The sequence below is a fragment of the Nannospalax galili genome, unplaced genomic scaffold, assembly GCF_000622305.1.
Source record: "Nannospalax galili isolate Female #2095 unplaced genomic scaffold, S.galili_v1.0 scaffold917, whole genome shotgun sequence".
Classification (NCBI taxonomy): domain Eukaryota; kingdom Metazoa; phylum Chordata; class Mammalia; order Rodentia; family Spalacidae; genus Nannospalax; species Nannospalax galili.
This window is the reverse complement of record NW_008340972.1, coordinates 3,146,997-3,170,727: the sequence shown is the minus strand read 5'-3', so window position 1 is coordinate 3,170,727 and position 23,731 is coordinate 3,146,997. Positions and strand designations below refer to the sequence as shown.

Below are 23,731 nucleotides of genomic sequence, written 5' to 3'. Positions count from 1 at the left end.
ATTAGAAAGATGTCAGTGAGGCAGTGCATTCTGAAACTTCTTGGCTCAGTGAAGAGGCTGAGATGATGTCACAGGGGCTCTTTCTCTCTCCTCTCTTCAACTTGGGCTGCCTTCCTTCCCTGAGCATCAGTCTCCCTCCCCTTTCAGAACAGCAAATTCCTTCCACTCCTTACCCCAAGGCTTCAGACTTCCCCAGTCCTTTAACAGCCAAAAATTTCACAAGAAAAAGACCTTTTCTCCTGACTGGTGTCTGTAAAGAACTCCAGGAGCCCTGCCTGTCCAACCCCATTGATAGAACGTGTGAATTGCAGAAGAGCCACAAGCCTCATTAAGGAAATCCATAAATCGCTTAAATGTCTAACTGGCCGGCCCTTAATTGGCAGCCTGGCCTTGCTCAAGCCTGGCTCTGCTCACCCTTTATCAGTTGGTCACTCCCAAGCCTGAGAGAAAGTGTTTGTGGAGCCCAACCTGTCTCCTCCAAGGCCACAGATAACACTCCCACCAGTTTCTGGGGAAATGATCTTGAGGAGACCTTCAATCACTCCAAGGACACCAAGCCCAGGCACTAACTCAACTCCCCACTAAGGGCAGCTGTGTCCCACAACCCTGGTATAAAACCCCCGTTTTCTGTCTAGTTGTAGAAGCTTGGTCCCACAGACAGCCTCTACCTCTCACTGTGTCTTCTTTGAATACAGGAAGATTGATTCCTCACCTGTTGCAGGTCTGGCTCTGGTTCCTCGTTTCCTACTCCTTTATCTCTCCTTTTATTCTCCAAAAATCTAACACCCATACCACAGCCATGTTCAGGAAAACAGGGTACCTCAAGGGCCAACTTTGGTTGCACACTGTTAACAATGCAAAGAATGTGTATTTGTACCACACCAACAAAGAGGCGACAAGTTCTCAAAGGAAAATAGTTTAGCAGACAAAAAAAAAAAAAAAAATTAACATTTTATTGATAGGGAACAGACAGGCTGTACACTAGAGTAGACCAGAAAGGCTGACTTCTAAGTTTCTCCTACTGGGTAAACAGTAATGCTATTGACTGGATTAGAAGACAGAATAGTCAAGACCATGGGAGTGGGTGGCTTAAAAAATCTAGTTTAAGGCAGCCATAGTATATCTGAATGAGGTAATTTCTTAAGGAAAAAAAGTGAATCAGGAGCATATGAGAAAGATGTAGGCTTAACATATGTTAAAACAGAACTGACTCGTGCTAAGGTCCTCCACAGTATGCACTGAGAAAGGAGATACAATTCTTAAGTGGGGAACTTCTTCAGAAATAACTAATTCGCTGAGGTTGGCAGCTCCTTCAGCAGGAAGATCTGTTCCAGGTCAACCTGAGCTATAAAAGGAAGTTGAAGCCTAACCTGGGCTGCAGAGCAAGGTCCTGTCTTAAATGGAGAGGAAGAGGAAGGGGAGGGAAAAGGAGGCAAGGAGGAGGGGGAGGAGGTGAGGGGAAAAGGAGGAGGAGGAAGGGGAGGAGGAAGAGGAGAGACGCAAAGCGGGAAGAAGGAGGAAGAGGAGGAGGGAGGAGGGGGAGGAGGCAGAGGAGGAGCGGGAGGAGGAGGAGGGAAAGGAGGGGGAGGCGGCAGAGGAGCGGGAGGAGGGGGAAAAAGGGGAGGAGGAGAACGAGCAGAGTCCCTGGTCATTTTAGAAATCTCCAGGCGTTATGGAGCACCCCACAAATCGGGCCTCCTGCAAACGCTCTGGGCGCGACCTCCTGGGCTCGGCTCCAGGGTCTTTCTGGGCGCTCACCTGTACCTAAGGCCGGCGGGGAGGGCGCGGCGGACTACAACTCCCGGCGTGCCCCGCGGGCGTGGGCGGGGCGTGGGCGGGGCGAGCCGGCAGGCGCGGAGACGAGCGAGCCCCCGGGCGGGGAGAGGCGGCGCCGCGCGGACTTGGCGGTGCCGAGCTCCCGGATGTGGAGAAGCTGGGGCGAAGGCGTGGGAGGAAGATGGACCCGGCGGAGAAGGGGGCCGCCACGTCGGTGTCCGCCCCGCGCGGGCGGCCTTCCCGGGGCCGGCCTCCGAAGCTGCAGCGCAACGCCCGCGGCGGCCCGGCCCGCAGCGTGGAGAAGCCGCCGCACCTGGCGGCGCTGGTGCTGGCGCGGGGCGGCAGCAAAGGCATCCCCCTGAAGAACATCAAGCACCTGGCGGGGGTTCCGCTCATTGGCTGGGTCCTGCGCGCGGCGCTGGACTCGGGGGTCTTCCAGAGGTGCGCATGTGCGGGGGAGGGCGGCCTGGGCTGGGGTCGGGTGCGGGCGGGCGCTGAGCCCGGAGGAAGCGCCGCGGCCCTTCCCGATTCACCCGCTGCTCCCTTCCGTGCCCTTGACAGTGCCACCCGGGGAGGGGAGGGGGGCGGCCCCGCAGCTGTCAGCTTCCCAGGGGTCCTGGGGTAGGGGGCACTGGGGTGCAGCTTCTGGGGGTGGGAGCCGGTGTAGACGCGGGGCACCCCGTGTAGACGGGAGCCGCCCCTGGTGCTCACCTCCTCCACTGCCTGGTGCTGATCCACCCGGAAGGTGGCAGGTGCGTGAATGGAGTCCAGAGTCAGGGCTTCCTAGTTGGAGTCAGCTTGGAGATCCTTTCGTCACCTTTGAGGAGGTAAAAAAAAAAAAAAAAATACTCCAGCCTGAAGCCTTGTGAGTCAGCACAATCCGGAAAGCACCCTGCGTGTGTGAGCTTTAACAGTAGCCAAGCTGCTGTACGTGATTGTGAATGGGTTTATCCTACCTCTTGAACTGCGGCTTGTCCAGCAACAGTTCAAGTAGAGATAGTGGCATCTGCCACATTGATCAGGGGTTGCAAGTTGATGCCGTTCATCAAAGGAGGGAGATGAAATCTTCTGCCAAGAACGAATTTACACATACTAGGTGCAACCCAGTTGCACTTGAATTTGTTATGACTACCTTTTGCTGTTTGGATTTTTAAGATTATTTTTTGAGGGCTATTAATTTATAATTAATGATTCATTTTATGAGTAAATGGATTTTCATTCAACCAACTTAGTTTTAAGTGAGGATCAAAAGGTATGAAGTTGTTAATTTTCTGACCATTTTAACCCCAAAGCGAGCTCTGGGTGGAGCTGGGCAAGTAGAAGTTGACACTCAGAAATAACGTAATAGGAAGTGTGCAGAAGAGAGATAGGGTGTCAGAGGGGCACCGCGGATTTGGTTCAGTCCTGTAAACATTTCCTGAGCGCGTGTTTGCTGTACCCTTGCAAGGAATAGAAAGATGGTCCATGCTTGGTTCTAGTCCGGGTGGACTTCAGGTTTTTGTTTTTAAGCTTCACAGAAAACGTACAAAGGAGTGAGAAGAATTTAAGTACATGCAGGCCTCTGTCATATAGTAAAATTTCATATTTGTGAAAGAGATGGTACTCATTCATAGATTGAGAACAAAATGATCATTTATGACTCTTGGGTGACATGTCAGAAAACCACTTGTAAAGTGGCTTTTAAAAAGGTAATGGGCAGAGGGGATGGCTCAGTGTGGGGGCCCAAGGTGTGATTCACAGAACATTCATTAAAAAGCCAGGTATGGGACTAGTGCATCTGTAATTCCACTGCCTCTACAGCAGGATGGGAGGTGGAGGCAGAGGAATCCTAAGAAACCCGTAGGCCAGCTAGCCTGGGAGACGGCACCAAGAGAGACTTGTCTCAAACACGGTGGAAGGTGAGGGTCAATTCCCTGGGCTGTCCTCCAGTCTCCACTCCTGTGGCACTCACAGGAACACAAAGGATAAATCTTCTAGGTGCAACATTAGATTCAAGGACAAAACAATGATTCTTTCCTGCAGGGAATACAGTCTACCTGCTATGTGGCAGACCCTGTTCTGTGCCCATAAGAGCAGCAGTAGGGTCCGTGCATATGCGGTCCAGTCCTGCTGCCCCCTCTGAAGCCACCGGTGATACGATGTATTGGAACAAGACGGCAGGAAGAAGGTGGCAGGCAGTCACCCCAATTCCATCTCTCCAGGGTGGCAGTGTAAAGGCTCCAAGTTTGCTGTGGTCAGGTGGCACTGAAAGGCCATCAATTCCCACAGCAGTCCTCCTGGCCTTGTTCTGATGTCCACATGTCACCAGGCATTCCTGGACCTCCTAAACCTGAAGAAAGCCTACCGACTAGGTGGTGGCACAGCTGGTATGGTTCTTTGATGTCCTGCTTTACTCTTCTCAGGCCAAGCTGCTTCTATTGGTTAATTATCAGGAATGAGGCGAGGCCAAAACAGTGGAAAACAGACTTGCTAGTGGAGGGCCAGGCTCACCCAGTCATCACCAGTTTCACCTGCTTCGTGGCATTTCCATTGCAGCAAAGACAGAGGGTTTCACGGTTTAGGGTTTAGGTGTGAAGTGGCTCTTCACAGGTTCAGGTGTTGAAGTCTCCATCCCTGGTGACTGGATCCAAAGGGCTAACCAATGGATTAATCCGTTGGATTCCAAATTGATAGCGTTACTGGGAGGTGGGGGAACCTTTTCGAGGAGGACCTAGTTGGAAGAAGTAGATCACCTGCGGCATATTGTTGGGGACCATTTAATCCCAGGCCCCTCCCTGTCCTTCCTCTCCACCATCAGTACTCTGCTGGCCACAGGCCACAGAGATGGACCTGAGCGACCATGGACTGAAACCTCAGAAGGTGAATCCAAATCAAGCTTTTGTCCAGTTGTTAATGTGTGTGTCACAACAGAATAACAGATGGACCACACACATGCACATGCATACATCTGGTATGGGGGGAGATCAGTAATGTTAGGATCATAGAGCAGGGCCGGGGGCGTGCACTCTGTCAGAGAATCTTTGCTTTCTTGTTTCAGGGTAGGCTCGCCCATTCTGATGTGGGCTGCGTGTACTGAGAACTTTGAGACTCTGCATGGCTCCCTGAACCTTTGCCCCAGACAGACTTGACCATAGCTTAAGGCCACATTCCTAGGTTTGATCCAGGTCCTTCCTTAACATACCCTCCTGAGAAGGTACAGCAAAGTAAAATAAACCATTTGTTCCAGGGGAGATGGGACGGGCCGATAGGCCCCTCTTAGAGAGCTGCCTTAGAAAGTTTCCAGTTACAGGAACTTTTATGCCCTCTCCATTCAGGGAACTGCAGACATTGTGGGGGCGGGCAGTCGTAACTTCCCTCTCTTCACAGTCCCTTCGGGAAGATAAGCACCTAACACTGGTGGGTGTCTTGGGCTTGAACTTGCACATGTGCTACTTATCTTGAAGACAAAAACTTGTTTCTCTCCATAAGCACAGCTCCTAAATCCAGATGCCCCTCGTTAGAGTGGTGTTGAACATCTCCAGCCTCTCCCTTAACACACCCTAAGCTATAAAAATCCTTCAGGCTTTTCTTTTGAGGGAACCTGAATTCCATTCACACAGACTTTTTTCCTTATTGCAGAAGTTGTAAGTCCAGCGTGTTCTTCCCCATCTAACTGGTATCTGGGTTTGTAGCAACTCTTCCTGTCACTCTAGGCTCCAGTGTAGTCACAGAGACGTGCTTGTCTCAAAACTTTAACAGTACTCCCGTTGGGTTCTCTGCTCATCCTCAGACCAGTCCCTGAAGCCGAGCACAGTTCCCGTATTCTGATAGTTCAGCGTCTTCTACTCAGAGCCACCAATGGGACCTACTGAAGCATGTGGAGTCTGATTCCTGGAAGTGGGGTGGATTGTCAGAGTCAAAAACCCAACAAAAAGTGAGAGCAGACATTGAAGATTTGAAAAAACGTATTATTTTTAGTAATAGAGGGGGTCGTGGTATGAGTGCAGATGCCTCAGAGGCTAGGGTCACGTCCCCGTGGAGCACCAGACATGGGTGCTGATAGGTAAAGTAGGCAATGGATGAATCCGGTTGATTGGGAGAAAGCACCAGGACACAGATAAAACTCCATCAGAATAGAGTTTATTAGCAAAGGAACACATGGGACAGATTCCCTTCCAGGCAGGGAAAATGTCTGCCCCGGGTCGTGAGCTGGGGTCTTTTATAGGGGGAGGCTTCTGGGGGTTGCAGAAGGTGGGAAGATACATATTTCAAAGGTTGGTGGGGGCAGGAGAGCGGGACTTGTAAAACCTGCTCCCTTCTGTCTGTCAGCCAGGATCTGGGTCAGGATGTGTTTGTTTTTGTCCTCTTAAGATAAGGGGAAAACTGCCATGCTGAAGTGGCTCCTGAAGTCTCTGATTAAAAGGTGGAATCTGTTTATCTTGTCTTCAGAGATCAAAGGAAAAGCAAGCTGCCTTTTAGAAGAGTCTGCTTCTCTTGACTTCAGAGACCAGGGTGCTTATCAACTCGGTTCCCTTTTCTCAGGTGCTGACTTGCGAGGTCCATGAGGCCCTGTTGGAGACGGGGAGGGCTGCTGTGGTTTGGAACCCTTATAGGTGCTGGGAACTGAACCTGGGTCCTCTGCAAGAGCAGTATGTGCTCCTGACCACTGAGCCGTGTGTGCAGCCCAGCACTGGAATTTTGATGTGAATTTCTTGTTTGGCTTATTAAAATGCACTTATAGGAAATCCTGTTGAGAGTGACCAAAGCATCATCTCCTGTGCCAGTCAGACCTTCCCTAGAGCACAGGCCCTCGCCCTCACCCTTACCCACAGGTCACAAGGAAATGAGACCTCATTTCACTTGACCAGCAACATGAGCATATCTTTGACTCTGCCTTCTCTAACTTAAAATACCTGTGACTGCCGAGCATCCTTTGTGGACCTGAAATTTAACTAGGGAGTTGATGGAAGGGGTGAGCACTGTGTCCACAGGAGCCCTTGCAGATCTTGTGACCCTCCTTGCCTTCCCATGCTTAGCATTGCTGTTCATGCCTTCATTTGGAGCCAGTAGTGTGGGCTGGTGAGGTCGTAGGCCCTGCAGCCATACCGCGGGCTGAAATTCCAGCTTCATGTAGTTGACCACACAGTCCTTAGCTCTGTACTTCAGTCTCCTCAGCTGCAGAGGACCTAGCATGCACCCGAGCAGCTTGCCAGGAGGATTAGCACATAATAAACGCTCAGCCCGCAGAACAGGGCCTGACCCTCCAGATAGGTGATCTAATACTGAGAGTTCCTTGTTCTTATGAAACAGTCTTTATCTCGTCCAAGGACCGGTTTCCTTGCTTATAAAATGGGAAATTAACAGTCCTCCTGAAATGCCTTCTGGCCCTGACAGTCCTTGACTTTGAACAGTTACTGAGAGCATGTCTTTATTCTGTATGTCAGTTTCCAGCAGGCTTTTTCTATAAAGGGCAGGATAGTGAGTGCTGTCAGCCCTGCAGACCAAAGGGCCTCTATTGTGACTTCCTGGGTCTGTGGTAGTGAAGGTGGCCATGTGATAGATGACTGCAGGAGTCTGGCCATGGCCATGTTCAAGTGAAATGTTACCAGCACAGCTGAGGGTGGGAACGTCTGCTAAGGAGATTCTGAACCTGGTAATATTGGATCTTAGACCTGCAATTACATGTACAGATTTAGGTTGGATTGGCTTGGTAGGACTCCAGGAGGACTTTGGAGCACCCTGCCTGTCTGCAGTCTTCTTTTTTCTCCCTTCAACAAATATTTACCCCAGGAGGAGCTGAAAGAACCTTGGAGCTGCCTGACTTGTTCTTCAGGCTCAGAAGACCCTGCAGAGTATTTCATCAAAGCCAGACATGGTGAAGGCAGGCCACCCGCCCACCCGCCTGCCGTAATCAGTTAATGGTACTTTTCCAGCCTGCTAACCCTTACATACTACCTAGGGTAGTTAGCAGTCGACACAGTGCTGAGATGGATGTCTTCGTTAGAGGATTATTCCTCGAGCTTCTAAGATACCCACTTTGAACCATGCTTCAGTGCTGAGTGTGAGCGTCACATTACCTTTCAGTCTTTTGTAACACTGGTCAAAGGAGACATAAATTTTAGTTTCATTTCTAAGCATGTTGATTTATGATTCATGAACCTTGTGCTGTGTTAAGTCCCTGAAATGGTACTTTGTGATTTGAAATAACTTCGGTGTTACTGACCATCGTGTTAGGTGGGGTGTGGCTTCATTTCTACCTCGAGCGGTTGACATTACACTTTGATATTTACTGGAGTTCTTAGTTTGTTTTTAGGCCTGTTTGTTCACCTGCTAATTCTTTTTCCTTTGCCCATCTCATCTTATGCCCCTAAACCAAACAGGGTGATCTCTTCACATAGTCCCTTTATTAAGGATGACCGGTCTGTTTTTAAGAACACGTGTGTACTATCCACAGATCTATTGGTACGCATAATGTGTACAAATTAGGAATTTGTCGAGAAGCAAAACTTGGTTTTTCCTTCCAGGGGAGCCAGTGTGAGGGTTAAATGGGACAATGTGCATTTCTTTATTAATGACGTTCTTGTTTCCGTGTTCTGAGTAGCTAACATCTTTCATATGTTCATTCTGTGGCACGTGGTTTACATTCAGTGCCCACAGCCAAGGGGCACCTACGTAGGTATTGTCATCACCACCTGTTGTACTACCGCCTCATAGTGGGTGGCTGCCACACTTCCCCCCTCGCCACGTCATTGATTCACAAACAGGTGTGGAGTATTTGTTACATAGCAAGAACTGTGAAAATGTTTGGGAAAAGTAAGGCTGAAATCGGAGGAGCCTGGTCATTTCATTGGTTCTCGTGTCTCTTTCCTGGTCATTTCATTGGTCCTCGTGTCTCTTTCCTGGTGATTTCATTGGTTCTTGTGACTCTTTCCTGGTGATTTCATTGGTTCTCGTGTCTCTTTCCTGGTCATTTCATTGGTTCTCGTGTCTCTTTCCTGGTCATTTCATTGGTTCTCGTGTCTCTTTCCTGGTCATTTCATTGGTCCTTATGTCTCTTTCCTGGTGATTTCATTGGTTCTCGTGTCTCTTTCCTGGTCATTTCATTGGTCCTCCTGTCTCTTTCCCTGATGGTTTAAGGAGAATTACAGGATGGGATGGGCCTAGACTGTACTTTATCAGCTGTTACTTGGATGCCTGGGACAGAACAGGCACTCAGTAATGTTTCAGGGATGAAGGAATGAAAAAAGGAAGCCAGACCAGCTAACAGACCTCGTACAGGCTAACAGACCTCGTACACACTAACAGGCCTCGTACACTGCTAACAGACCTCGTACATGCTAACAGACCTCATGCACGCTAACAGACCTCGTACACGGCTAACAGACCTTGTACATGGCTAACAGACCTCGTACACGCTAACAGACCTTGACGTTTGTCTTCAAAAAGATGTGGAAAGCTCCGTTGTGAACTATGCAGCCCTTTACTGCAGCCACAAATGGAATGTGCTGTCTCCAGCTCTCCCCCATCTTGCTGCTGTGAAAACGTGTTGCGTTAGTTCACTTGCTTATACACCTTTTGCTGAAAAACATGACCCCAGATTGTTTCACAGCTCGGGGTGGACAAAACTATGGGCTGCTTTGCCTTGAACCACATGACATGGGTAGACGAACCTTAGCCTGTAACCATCTTGTTTACCAAGCTCCTTTGAACGAAAGTATTTTTGTTGTTGTCTTTGTTGACTTTATTCTTTGATTTAAATGCCCACGTGCGTGTGTGTGCGCGCACGCATGCGTGCTGTATGCGCAAGTCTGTAGGTGAACGTCTGTTAAGTGATGTCTGTTTCTGCCACATCCCGTGTTCGATGCCACACTGTTCCCACCTCCTCACATTCCAGCTATTTTTGTATCCTCTTAAAGTATTTTAAATCACCAGTCAGAATGTATGTCTGCCTAAGAAGCAGAAAAGGCAAAGAGCTCTGAAAGAAAGTCCTTGTCCACAGTTCTGCCCTAGAGAACACTCTCTCTCTCAAAGCCTGTGCCAGCACGTTAGTAAAAACCATTTCCTGCATAAGTTGCCTTGGGGTCCTGTTTTCTGTTCAGAGTACCTACAGCAGGCAGGTTCCTGCTCCATCATTCCCTGCCTTATTGTGACTTCTCTTTCTGAACCTGCGACTGTGCTGTCCACCACCAAATGTGATTCTCCTGCCTCTGCCCTCAGCAGCACTGGGGTTCCAGGCATGGTCGTGCCCGGCTTATTTATGAGTGCTGGAGACTCGAACTCAGATCTCCATGCTTCCATGGCAGGCTCTTGCCTCCTGAGTCATCTTCCCGGCCCTTAAATCCTCTTTCTGAAGATAATGAAGCAAATAGATGAACTTAAAATCCAGAGCTTGGAGACTTTCCCTTCCTTCCCTCCTTCCCTCAGTAAAGCTGAATGAATGAGATAAACACATGCACACCGCAGATTATAAGTCATTAAGGCATCCACACTGTATCATTAAAACATTGTGGTTCAACTTATGTTGTCTTGTTTTTAACCGTGGGGATTTGTGAAGGTTTAGAAATCAAAGCTTCAGTAGAGACTAGGAAGTCTTTGCAAAGTAGCATTTTGTTCTTAGACTTCCTCTTACAAAGTCCAAATAGGCAACTGTGAACACTGGTTATTAAGTCCCAGTCTCCATAGCTGCTGAGTGTCAATGGTTGTAAGGCATGTATCCACACACTCTGTTTTTTTTTTTTTTTTTTTTTTGGTCTTTTGAGACAGGGTCTCCCTGTAGCCCCAGCTGTCCTGGAACTCACTATGTAGACCAGGCTGGCCTTGAACTCACAGAGATCCGCCTGCCTCTGCCTCCTGAGTGCTGGGATTAAAGGTGTGTGCCACCACGCCTGGCTTTACACTAATTTTTTTTTTTTTTAACAACAGTTGGGGAGTTGGAGAGATGGCTCAGTGGTTAAGGGTACTGACTGCTCTTGCAGAGGACCCAGGTTCAATTCCCAGCACCCACATGGTGGCTAACAACCGCCTGTCATTCTAGTTCCAGGAAATCCAGCACCCTCTTCTGACCTCCTCTGACATTGCATGACATGGGTGCATTTACATATGCAGGCAATGCACTCATAAAATGAAAATAATAAATCTAATATTTTTTAAAGTTGTGTGCTAGGGTCTTTACAAGCCCAGATTCAGACATTTACTCTCTTTGAAGCCTAAAACCTATCAAGCCTTATAGTTTAGGTAAGCCAAGTCCGTTTTATATACAAACTAGATTAATACATTTGTTTGGTTTATTGGCAGTGAGAAGCAGGATCGTTAATTTCCTTTAGATTTGACTTCTAGCACTGTTTTTGCTTAGCTTGTCAGCCATCTTAAAAATACTAAGTGTTAGTTTTGCTAGCTTATAGAATTACAGTCTGAACTACCTAAATAACAGCTCTGTCACTTTTAATTTTACAGTGCTTTGGGTTCTTTGTTTTTTGTTTATTTGGGTTTGGGTTTTAGCAGACAGGGTCTCACTGCATAGCCTTGGCTGGCCTCCTGAGTGCAGGGATTACAGGCATGCAGGCCCAGCTTTTAACATTATTTCAGTTACATAAAACCTGTTCTGATTCGCCAGTTGTGTTCAGTGTGTCTGGATTCCTTCTTACTGTTAGTGATCTCTTTAGATGACTTGACTATTTATTTACCTTTCTTTGTAATGTCCAAACAGTGTGTGGGTTTCAACAGACCACGATGAAATTGAGAATGTGGCCAAACAGTTTGGTGCACAAGTTCATCGAAGAAGTTCCGAAACATCCAAAGACAGCTCTACCTCACTAGATGCCATCATAGAGTTCCTTAATTATCACAACGGTATGAGTGTGTTATTAGTTTGTTGAACTTTTATGTCATCTAGAGCTCTGTTTATGAAATGTTGCATGTCACATTTCAGTGTGGCCATTGTATTGCCAGGAGCTCGCCTTTCACGTGTGTCTTTTCTGTTGCCTTAAGAGGTTGACATTGTAGGAAATATTCAAGCTACGTCTCCATGTTTACATCCCACCGACCTTCAGAAAGTCGCAGACATGATCCGGGAAGAAGGCTATGACTCTGTCTTCTCTGTTGTGAGGCGCCATCAGTTTCGATGGAGTGAGATTCAGAAAGGAGGTAATCTCATAAGTCTTACTTTAATTTGTTTTGCTGGCAGTCTGCTTTTTATGTAAATATTCTTTAGGGATGAGGGCACAGAGGGATCAGCAGGAGTGTGTGATGATCAGCTGCGGTCGGGAACACGAGTGTGCTCAGGTCTAGAACTTGTCATTGAGGCAAGATGGTGGAATGCAAGTTGTTGTGGTGTTTGCCCTTTAGATGCCTCAGCCTCTGTTTCTGTCTGCCTTATGAGGTAGACATGCCATTTTCCCAGATCAGATACTTGGGCACTTAAGACTTCTTAGACGACTCCAGACAAATGTGGGACTAGAAGCCCCGTGCTCCCATATTACAGCTCTGCATAGGAGCAGGGTGCCCGGGGTTCAGTGAGAGCCCGACTTTAGCCAGATAAACTAGCAAAGAATAGACAATAAGAGGGTTACTAAGAAATAAGTAAAAGTAGCATACTTGCAGAAAGCGGCAGGACATTTTCTGAATGTGGGAAAGTTGGCCTGATTGCCCCTAACGTGTGTCTTAAAGGACATGGTAGGGACGTCAGAGGAACTGAAGGTCCTCCCCCCAAAAAAAGTAATAAAGGTATCCACAGGATGAAGACAAACTGAAAAGCATGCTTTTTCGGTCTCAAAATGAGAATATTGTCAAAACCAATAGAGTATACTGATAAATGCATTTATTTGTTGATAGTTCAATAAATATTTCTTGTTTTCTGTGCACCAGGTTCTGTGTTAAGCTATATGTATAAGACTTTCAACTTATCAGGTGTCAGAAATAAAACACAGACATGTTCTACTGAACCTTTAAAAATATATTTTGAAGCTAATCTAGAAAACCTAAAGTTAAACTGAATATTGAGGTTTTGTGTGCTATTTGACTAAAGTTAAATCAGCTGAAGAAAAAGATTTACTAGATGACAGATCCATAAGTAATTTTCATTTATACATCTTAAAGAAATTAGGAATCTTTGAAAAATTACCTCTTGACCCCAAGAGTGAGTGCTGGGTACAGCTGTCTTCTCCTGAGATGCGTCTGGTGCGGGCGGGCGGTTGGTAACAGGACCAATGGCCTCTACCCCAGCTGACTTGGGGTTCTGTTACATTTCTGTTATGAAATGATCATTGGTGAAAGTGTTACTGGTCTGATCAATACTTTAAAATTTTTCTGTGACATTTTTGTTCTTTTCATTTGTTACCTTAGAAGTATGCCGTCCATTATGGTGGCCACTGATCAATGATACTCAAAATGTTAACAGTGCCAGGCTTACCTGTGCCTTAAAGGTAAATTCTTAGCAGCAGCCTGGGGAGATGGCTCAGCCCCTAAAGCATTTGTCATGCAAGCATAAGGACCAGAGTTCTGGCTCTCAGAGCCCACATGAAAGCTGAGTAGGCCTAGCGGCCTGTTGTATCCCAGCACTTAGAGGCACAGGGGCTCCTGAGGCAAGCTAGCCTGTCAGTGAGCTCTGGTTCAGTTCAGAGACCCTGCCTCAGTAAATAGAGGACAGAGGGACACACCTGGGGTAAACTTCAGGCCTGCACACATGTGCACTGTACCCCCACACACACAAGGGCAGAGAATTGTCCAGCCCCTGTAAACTAGCTGTTAAAACATATTTGCCAAATTCTGAAATACATCAAACATGAATGGACTGGAGCAAAATGGTTAGCTGGGGAGTAAGTAGAAGTCAGTCACAGGAGCCCTTACTACAGAGGTGACAGCCAAAGTGCCAAGATCCACCATCCAGCAAACACATGTGTGCAGCTGAACACATCTGCACACGTATGTGCATTCAAACTTATCCACATGCACATATATCTGAACACATCCACACATGTGCATATACACCCAGACACACCCTCACACGCGGAGGTACACCCAGACGCGCCCTCACACGTGGATGCACACCCAGACACACCCTCACACGTGGATGCACACCCAGACGCACCCTCACACGTGGATGCACACCCAGACGCACCCTCACACGCAGAGGGACACCCAGACGCGCCCTCACACGTGGATGCACACCCAGACACACCCTCACACGTGGATGCACACCCAGACGCACCCTCACACGTGGATGCACACCCAGACGCACCCTCACACGCAGAGGGACACCCAGACGCGCCCTCACACGTGGATGCACACCCAGACACACCCTCACACGTGGATGCACACCCAGACGCACCCTCACACGTGGATGCACACCCAGACGCACCCTCACACGCAGAGGGACACCCAGACGCGCCCTCACACGTGGATGCACACCCAGACACACCCTCACACGTGGATGCACACCCAGACGCACTCTCACACGTGGATGCACACCCAGACGCACCCTCACACGCAGAGGGACACCCAGACGCGCCCTCACACGTGGATGCACACCCAGACACACCCTCACACGTGGATGCACACCCAGACGCACTCTCACACGTGGATGCACACCCAGACGCACCCTCACACGCAGAGGGACACCCAGACGCGCCCTCACACGTGGATGCACACCCAGACACACCCTCACACGTGGATGCACACCCAGACGCACTCTCACACGTGGATGCACACCCAGACGCACCCTCACACGCAGAGGGACACCCAGACGCGCCCTCACACGTGGATGCACACCCAGACACACCCTCACACGTGGATGCACACCCAGACGCACTCTCACACGTGGATGCACACCCAGACGCACCCTCACACGCAGAGGGACACCCAGACCCACAGTAGATAAATGCGCACATTGTGTCCTAAGGACAGAAATGAAGAGCAGTAGACCGAGAGGGTCACGGGTGCAACACATTCCGGCCCTGGGGACTGTTGAAGGTCACCTGCATCGCCTCCCAAGCCGTACCGCTTATAGAAATACTTAAACCTCGATTTCTCCAAATTCCTTTCCAAAATACCTCCTCTGTTATTAACTATTCAAAAGCAAAGATCCAGCATTAGAAAGACGGCCATTTTGTCCTTCAGAGGAAGCCCCTTTGGTGATGGTCTAGACACAGGAGTAGCCTGCACTGAGTTTACTTCTGTTTGCTGTTTGTAAAGTCACTGTGTGAACATGTCTGTATTCCTACAATGTAAGCTACTGTAGCCTTTGCTCCTAGTTCGTGAAGTGACTGAGCCCCTGAACTTGAACCCCGCGAAGCGGCCTCGCCGACAGGACTGGGACGGTGAATTGTATGAAAACGGCTCCTTTTACTTCGCTAAACGACATTTGATAGAGATGGGCTACTTGCAGGTTTGTATGTGCATCTCATAAAATCCTCTCAAACCTTTTTGAGTTCCAGAGACATGGCATGGCTGGCTGACAGCTTTCTAGAGGCAAGTGTCAGCCCCCAGAGGTCGGCAGGCTCTGTCACCCGGCCACTCACTGTGCCCCAGTGTGATCTTGGGAATCCCCAATACATACACATGGAATTCTGTTCCCACCTGGCATTGAGATAAAGGTGGATCGGGTACTGTGCGTGCAGTGTCTTGGTGCCCACAGTGTCCCACTCAGAGCTGTTTGCTCTCCAGCTCTGGGTTACATTTAGAATGTGGCTGCATGGTTGTATAATCTCTATTACTTTAAAACCAGAAAATAACCAATTAGTAGAGGTGAGAGAGTATCAGCCTGGCTTCACATAGCCAGGTTCTGTATGGTCACCTTGATTACGTCAGTCTGTGTTTTCCCTTTGCCCCTGTGGGCTGCCTCTCATACTTGAAGCCTACAGAGTTGCATCATGTGTTTGATTACGGCTGCTAAGCACTTACAGTGGCAGTGGACCATAGGAAACTTTCCCATAGGTTATTCTAGCGCGGCCTGCACAGTAGCTGAATGAAGAGCTCTTCCGACCCCCATTTCAGAGAGGGGACAACACAGCCCTGAAAATTGAAACAATCCATGGCAGAAACATCTCCTCACTGGGACTGTGGAGATTCGGATTCAGGTCCTTGTATTTAAGAATAGCATTAAAAAAGAGGCAGGCTGGAGCGATGGCTTGGTGGGCATAGCACTTGCCATGCAGCCCTGAGGACAGAGTTCAGATCCAGAACCCACAGAAACGCCAGGTGGGACCGGGGCCTCCTGTGACTCCAGTGCTTACAGGACGGACTCGGGACCCTGGAACAAACTGCTAGCCATGCTCAGCTCTGTCAGCAAGAGACCCTGGCTCAGTGAGCAAGGTGAAGAATGGAGGGCTTCAAACCTGAGGCCTCCACATGCATGTGCACGGACGTTCGTGTACACCTGTACACACGTGTACCTACACAAAGTGAACACACATGCAGAAAGTGTGTAACTCAGTAGTAGTCCACGTGCTTGGCGTGCACAGTACTGGGTGCAGAACTTGTGGTGTGGTTCCTGCCCTGAGGACAAAGGAGTCTGTTCTCTAGGCTTCAAGCCAGTATATAGATGAACAGAAGTCCAGCCGTTCTGGGAAGTTCTGATGTTCAGGGAAATTAGATTTCACACGTACAGACACTACTCTCCCCAAAACTCTTCTAACAACAACTTTGTTCTAATCCTTTCCTGTTGTGTGGAGAAAATCTGTTTTGCTCATTGTAACAAGATCTGTGAAAACTCACAATTTTGAAAAATAAAATTTCCCTATTATTGACCTGGTCATTCAGAGAACTGTATCAGGGATAAGGCCCCTCCTCCTCTCCTCTGCCCCAAAGTCCACCTCAGCCTTGACCCGCATGCAGCCCAGGCAGCCAATACCACTATGCATCTCAGGGACAGCAGCAGTCTGCCCAGCAGAGGCTGCAGATGTGCACCCCACCTGCCTGTGGTGGGAAATTGGAACCACAGCTCTGAAATCTGGGTGCTGCTCTTGGACGGCAGTAGGGAAACTTCCAGGGGAAGGGGGCATCTGCAGGGTTAGGAAGGGTACTTGTGGTCAGAGCCAGGATGGGCATTCTTTTTGCATTTCTTACCTTAAAACAGAAGGTGGCACATACCTTTACTCCCAGCAGTCAGGAAGCAGAGGCAGGCGGATATCTGAGTTCAAGGCCAGCCTGATCTACATAGTGAGTTCCAGGACAGCTGGGGCTACAGGGAAACCCTGTCTCAAAAAGATCAAAAAAATATAGAAGTCTATTTAAAGAAAAATGGGGAACTTGTACTGTATAGACAGAGTCAGAAAATTACCATTTGTTCTGTGTGAACTTTATTTGTAAAAACCCTTTGCGGTGTGTTCGTCATTTACTGGATTATTTTCTCAATAATGTAGAAATGAATCCCAGCTTTGTGACCACTGCTCACAACATTTCTTTGATCTTCAGGGTGGAAAAATGGCATATTATGAAATGCGAGCTGAGCATAGTGTGGATATAGATGTGGACATCGATTGGCCAATCGCAGAGCAAAGGGTGCTCAGGTAAAGACAGATCAACTTAGACTTGGCCAGCGTGGGCCCCAGATGAATGCTGGCTTTAGTAGATGTGTTTAGTGCTTCTAGACACTGACTTGAGGTCGTATAAACATCTAAGGATCTCTGTAATGAGCATGCGTACGTGCGCGCGTGCGAGTGAAATATGCCTTTACATGACTCGCTAGGTGACCTGGGAACCATATCTGGCTCAGCAGTGCTGGGTGCTGGTTATGGAGAGCTCTTGCCCTGTCGGTCGTGTGTGTGGAGAGTGATGGGGGTGGGGGTTGACCAGGTGAGTGGGAGTGTTTAGTGTTGTCGTTGTACTCAAAGCTCTGTTTTGGCATCTTTTAGATTTGGCTACTTTGGCAAAGAGAAGCTCAAGGAGATAAAACTCTTGGTGTGCAATATTGATGGGTGTCTCACTGATGGCCACATTTATGTATCAGGTGACCAAAAAGAGATCATATCGTATGATGTGAAAGATGCTATTGGCATCAGTTTATTAAAGAAAAGTGGAATTGAGGTATGTGCTTCCTGAATGTAGTAATATTTTTGAGGATTTTGATTCAGGGTCAGCATGCTAGGAATACAGAGATTTAAATTTTTAATATTAACTTAAAATATTTGAAATAGAGTTTATTATCATGTGCCTAGAAACTGTCATGCCATATAGAATAATATAGGAATTTTTCAATTAGTAAATGTTTCTTAATCACATTTTAAACACATTTATTTAAAGAGAAGCTACCTAGAATCTCCCACAGGATCTTAGAACAAGAAAGGTTTCCTTAACTGCTGTTGGCATTTAGAAAGGGGCAAACAACTTGTAGATGTTTTAAACAGAGCCTCTTTTTGTGAATTAAGTTCATAATTCAAAAGAACTTAATGTTTAAGTATGTGTTTTTCAATGAATGGTCCGCTGACACAAGCCTGTATCCCAGCTACATGGGAGCTGAAGCAGGGGGATCATGAGTTCAAAGATAGACCGGACAACTCAGTGAGACACTGTCTTACTACAAAAAAGAAGCTGGAGCTCGAACTCTGGTAGAACGCTTGCCTAGTGTACATGACCCCTTAGATTCAGTCCGCAGTATAGGGAAAGAACAAAGCTGTGGTCCATAATTCACTAGAAATCCCAAGTATGGATGCTGATTAGCTCTTGATCAGGCAGTTACAGGGCAGTCTCCGTGTCAGTAATGCTGTCTTTCACACCTGAATGTCTCGGCTTTACCGGACAATTAGAATACAGCCAGCCAGCTCTGTTTTAAGATGACTGTGAGCTGGTTTTCCTGATGGACCTGCGGGAGGCAGGAGGACCTCGCTTGTGGCTTGAATAGTCTGCTTCCTGTGACTGTGAAGCATTTCTATTCCCTCCCCTCTAACCTCACCCTTCTCCTCCAGGTGAGGCTCATCTCAGAGAGGGCCTGCTCCAAGCAGACACTCTCCTCCTTAAAGCTGGACTGCAAAATGGAGGTCAGCGTGTCTGACAAGCTGGCCATCGTAGACGAGTGGCGGAAGGAAATGGGCCTGTGCTGGAAAGAAGTGGCCTATCTGGGTTGGTATCGGCTGCTTCCAGCCACAGGAAAGCAGACCTAAGATCTGCTTGCCTTTTCAGAAGTATTTGCCCTTAACTGGGGGCTGGAGAGACAGCTCAGTGGTTAGGAGCACTGCTGCTCTGGCAGAGGACCTGTGTTCTGTTCCAAGAGTTCTGACAACCTTTTGTGACATGCGCATGGTGCACTTACATACATGCAGCAAAACACTCACATAAAAATAAGTAAATAAAAATTTTTTGTCTTTTTGAGACAGGGTCTCAGCTGGCCTAGAACTCACTGTGTAGACCAGGCTGACCTCGAACTCAGAGATCCACCTGCCTCTGCCCCTCAAGTACTGGGATTAAAGGCATGCCCCACCACGCCCAGCCTGTAAATAAAAATTTTTAAATATTTTAAGGGAAAGAAAAATTCCCCCAAATAATTGTAGAGAAATGGGACTACTTTCGTTCTGCAGACCAGGTCTGAGCTGGTGAGACGGCTCAGCAAGTAAATCGCTTACTGCCAGTTCTGGTGACCTGAGTTCAATCCCCAGGATCCATGTGGCAGAAGGCAAGAACAGCCTCCCCAAGACAGTCCTCTGACTTTCATACGAGTGCCATGGCACACGTGCACCTACACACATGCACCCACGTTCATAGACACACACATACAAATAAAGGTTAAAAAAAAAAAAACAGCTTTTCTGGAAGTTACTTTTAATGGTATGTGTCAGGCTAACCCACCAACACCTACTGCAGAGTTCCACATGTCACCTCCTCCATAAGCTAGAGATGTCAGGAGTACATAATGCCTTAGGGTTATTACAGGTGTTAACAATATAACCTGGGTAGAGCACCTGCAGTTTCTGTTACAGAGGAATCCATTTTACTATTTGCTTTTTACCTCTGAATTGCAATTCCAAGATAGAAATTGAAAAAATTTTACCAAATCCTGCAATAGTCTGCAAAAAGTAGCCTCTCTTTGGCTAGGCATGGTAGCTTACACCTTTAATCCCAGCACTGGAGAGGCAGAGGTCTGTGAATTCAAGGCCAGCCCGGTGTATATAGCAAGTTCCAGGCCAGGTAGGGTTACCTAGTGAGACCCTGTCTCAAAAAATGAAGAAATGGAACACTGCAGCCATTAACCAGTGCTGAGGTCTGCATTTATGATGGCGAGAGGTGACTGAGGTTTTCACTTCAGTGCTAAGCTGTTATAGTTAGCAGGTGCCTCCTGTGCTTAGGCGTGGAAATAGTTGAAGAACCATAAACACCGTGCTTTCAGGGCTGACAGCCTCTGATGTCCAGTTGTGACAGCCCATTACGGTACACACACAAAATACATTTCCAGGTCCTGTGAGCCTGTGGTCTGGTATTTGCTGGAAGAGCTTTTGAACCACATGTAGATCCAGTGTGGAAAAATTCAGCAGAGCTTTGGTTGTAGAATGGTCCAGTTTTGTAAGAGAAAAGCAGTCTGAGAAAATGTTCAAGAAGCAGAGGCAGGCAGATCTCTGTGAGTTCAGGCCAGCCAGGGCTACAGAGTGAGTTCAGGCCAGCCAGGGCTACAGAGTGAGTTCAGGCCAGCCAGGGCTACAGAGAGACCCTATCTCAAAAGAAAAAAGAGAAAAGAAAATGTTCCTATCAAGAATATGTATGGAGCCAGGCGTGGTGACACATGCCTTCTATTCCAGCATTCTTGGGGGTGGAGGCAGGCAGATCTCTGAGTTCAAGGCCAGCCTGGTTCTTAAAACTTCATAAGTAAATTTTATTTACAAAATTTAAAGATAGGATTATGTAGAGAAATGCTGATTTTATCATCTTTCAGTAAAAATAACTCAGATTTTAGACTATTCAGTTATAAGAGGAAAACATATCCATGGTAGACATTGAAAAGATAGGAAAGACGCTCTGATTAAGCAGAATTTTATTCGTGGTGTTTGGTCTGAACTGTGGTGATAATTAAGCTCAGAACAATGAATCTAAAGTCTTAGGAGTCACTGATGTTTCTCCTGTCTAAAGAGCGTTTGGGGAAAAGGAGGCAGAGGTGGGTAGTTTTGTCACTGTGGTTTAGCATTTAATTCCTTCAAAATGGTGCTTTTTCAACAAATAGGTTTGTGACATACAAATCAGAACTATTCCAGATTGAAAAAAACTTCTTACTAATGAAATGCACTGTGGACTTTGGCCCCTGATTTTTTAAAAATTCAAAATAAGAAAGTAATTTTGAAGGGTTGGGGAGATGGCTTGGTTAGAAAAGTGCTTCTGTGGAAGCATGAGGTCCTGAGTTCGGATCCCCAGCATGCATGTAAAAGACTAGGCAGAGTGGCCCTGTCCTTGTAATCCTAGCACTGGGGAGGAGGAAATGGCAGATCCTTGGAACTCAGTGGCCAGCTGGTCTAGCCAGTAGGTAAGCCTGGGGTTCAGTGAGAGACCCTGCCCTAAAAAAAGCTTTACAACCTGAATTCAGTTACCGAGACCCACATGGTAAAGGGGGTAAACTGACTCCCACAAGTTGTCCTCTGACCTCCATGCACACATGCACACACTGGCATGTACACACTGGCACGCAGACATGCACACACTGGACCTCCATGCACACAGATACACACTGTGGCATGCACACACTGGCATGCACACACAATAAAGACAGGAATAAGGTGGTGAGGACACCTGACATTGACCTCTGACTGCCACACACATGTGCACATCCCACCCCCACGCAAAAGGACAGTTTTGAGACAGTTGGTGATACTTGACCATATGATAGGTTACTAAATGATATTAAGGAATCATTAATTGTGTGGGCTTGATAGTATCGTGTCAATTTGAAAACTATTTTTTCAATCACACATAAATGCCTAAAAGGTTTTGGATAAAATACTATGTCTGGGAATTCCTTCCTCACTATCTCCAAGAAAACTAGAGTGTAGGGAATAGAAAAAATAGTGATTCAATCATCTAGGACTGGTGGTTATTAAGCATGCACCCTGGGACCCTTGTATGTTTTGGAAATTTTTCTTAGCAAAAAGTTGAAATCATTTGTGATTCAGATGCAGAGTTCCTCTTGCTTGTAATGTACGCAGCCCTCAGATGGTGTGCACCAGTCTCCACCATAGTGGTCAGAGCTTGTTTCTAATTGGCTGGGGAAAGCCCTGGTCTAAAGCCTTTGTCTTGTGTTCCATTTGATCATTAGCACTCTGCAGGCCTTGGACCTTTACTAATGGTACCAGTACTTAGGGGTTGTGGCTTTGCTAGAACTCTGTCTCCTTCCACACTCAGCTGCATTTACCTCACCCCTAGGGAATGAAGTGTCCGATGAAGAATGCCTGCAGAGAGCAGGCCTGAGCGCCGTGCCTGCTGACGCCTGCTCCGGGGCCCACAAGGCAGTCAGCTACATTTGCAGAAGCACTGGTGGCCGTGGGGCCATCCGGGAGTTCGCAGAGCACATTTTCCTGTTGATGGAAAAAGTTAATAACTCATGCCAAAAATAGAGATTAGCGAGTGTCAGGAAAGCGGGGGTCAGCCTTTGGAGCCCCGCTGCTCTTTGATTACGTGCAGTTCCGTGTGTAGCATTGCAGACGTGATCTGATTTGTAGTATCCCTTACTATCTTTTCAAAGCAAAGTCCTCTCAAATCACTCTTCCGAACCCATGAGATGCGCTCTGCTTTCCTCTTGGTGCAGGGTGACTGGGGAGAGAGAAATCTAGTCTTTCTCAGATGTTTAGTGAGTGCAGGTTCAGACATCCTAAAAAATCAACTTTGTATCGTACCCTGTAAAACTGTGTTTGTGTGGTTTTAATGATGCTGGGATTTTATTTATTTAAGGCAGCGTGTCTGGTAAGACATATGCCCTCTGTTAATGAATAAAGTTACATTTCACAAACTTGATGAAAACTGGTTACTATAGAGGACATTTTCTGGGTATTTTCTTTAAACGCCAACTTCAAAGTCTGAGAAGCCGCTGGATGTTGAGGGACTGTTTTACATGTGATACAGAGAACGTATGTAAACACATGCAGAGCTCATAGAGTGCACGGATTGAGAGAACACTAACCTCACGCACTGCATTTGACTACCTTTGCAAGTTTATGGGCCACACAGATCATAGCTGCCTGGCTGGATTCCAGGAATAGGCATGGTCTCATGAATGGAGACACTTAACAAATGTGAACTGTTTCTTAGGGAACATTTACAGCGGTTTCTACGATTAAAAACAAACCCATGTTGACCCACAGGAAGCAGGTCCTTTATGCCCAGGCTGTAGGGGAACAGTTTTCTTTTGACTCTGTGTATCTGCATTTTGGGGTCTGTCCCTAGAAGACAGAAGTTAAGGAAAATGAAGTGTCTCTGGTCTTCCCTGCATCTCTTCCTGGTTTTGCTCTCCGGCTGGGCTTCCTGTCACTGGCTTTCTGTTCTTCCACCCTCTAATTGTACCCTGGAGGTCCTCACCCCAGAAATCACATCTGCACCAGCTTCCAGCTCTGGCCTCAGTGTAGTGTCTCATCCAACTCCAGCCCTGATGTGCTGTGACTTCTGGCTGCCTCCCAGACTGTTCATGCGACACCAGACCCTTGGCCTTCACCTCTCAAGTTTCTGATTCTGTTATTACAAGATTGTGTAGCCTAGGTGGCCATGGTAGCACATGCTATAAACGTAGCACTTGGGAGGCTGAGACGGGAGAATCAGGAGGTAGATGCCATAGAGAGATACTGTCTCAAAAAAAATTTCAGGGGGACTGGAGAGATGGCTTAGCTGTTAAGAGCACTGGCTTCTCTTGCACAGGACCTGGGTCCAATTCCCAGCACCCACATGGTGGTAACAACCAGTTCCAGGGGATCTAGCACCCTCTTCTGACTTCCTTGGGCATTGCATGACACAGGTGCCCTTTACATACATGTAGGCAATATACTCATACACATTAAAAATAAAATATTTTTAAGCGTTGCAG

The 23,731-nt window shown here is 47.4% G+C and overlaps 1 protein-coding gene across 1 annotated transcript; it reads left to right on the top strand.

Moving 5' to 3' along the window:
• The first annotated feature begins 1,830 nt into the window (after positions 1 to 1,830).
• On the top strand, positions 1,831 to 22,671 carry Cmas (cytidine monophosphate N-acetylneuraminic acid synthetase). The gene is made up of 8 exons (XM_008836257.3): positions 1,831 to 2,217; positions 11,462 to 11,604; positions 11,743 to 11,898; positions 15,003 to 15,136; positions 17,164 to 17,258; positions 17,604 to 17,775; positions 18,654 to 18,807; positions 22,084 to 22,671. The coding sequence occupies exons 1-8, from the start codon at positions 1,958 to 1,960 to the stop codon at positions 22,272 to 22,274; spliced, it is 1,305 nt and encodes a 434-aa protein (XP_008834479.1). The 5' UTR covers positions 1,831 to 1,957; the 3' UTR covers positions 22,275 to 22,671.
• Positions 22,672 to 23,731: the final 1,060 nt, after the last annotated feature.

What these genes read in the sequence shown, in the direction of transcription:
- Cmas (XM_008836257.3), top strand. Translation starts at nt 1,958, where the DNA reads ATGGACCCGGCGGAGAAGGGGGCCGCCACGTCGGTGTCCGCCCCGCGC. An exon ending in GACTCGGGGGTCTTCCAGAG is followed by an intron (nt 2,218 to 11,461) that starts GTGCGCATGTGC and finishes ATGTCCAAACAG; the next exon opens with TGTGTGGGTTTCAACAGACC. An exon ending in GAAAGAAGTGGCCTATCTGG is followed by an intron (nt 18,808 to 22,083) that starts GTTGGTATCGGC and finishes CCTCACCCCTAG; the next exon opens with GGAATGAAGTGTCCGATGAA.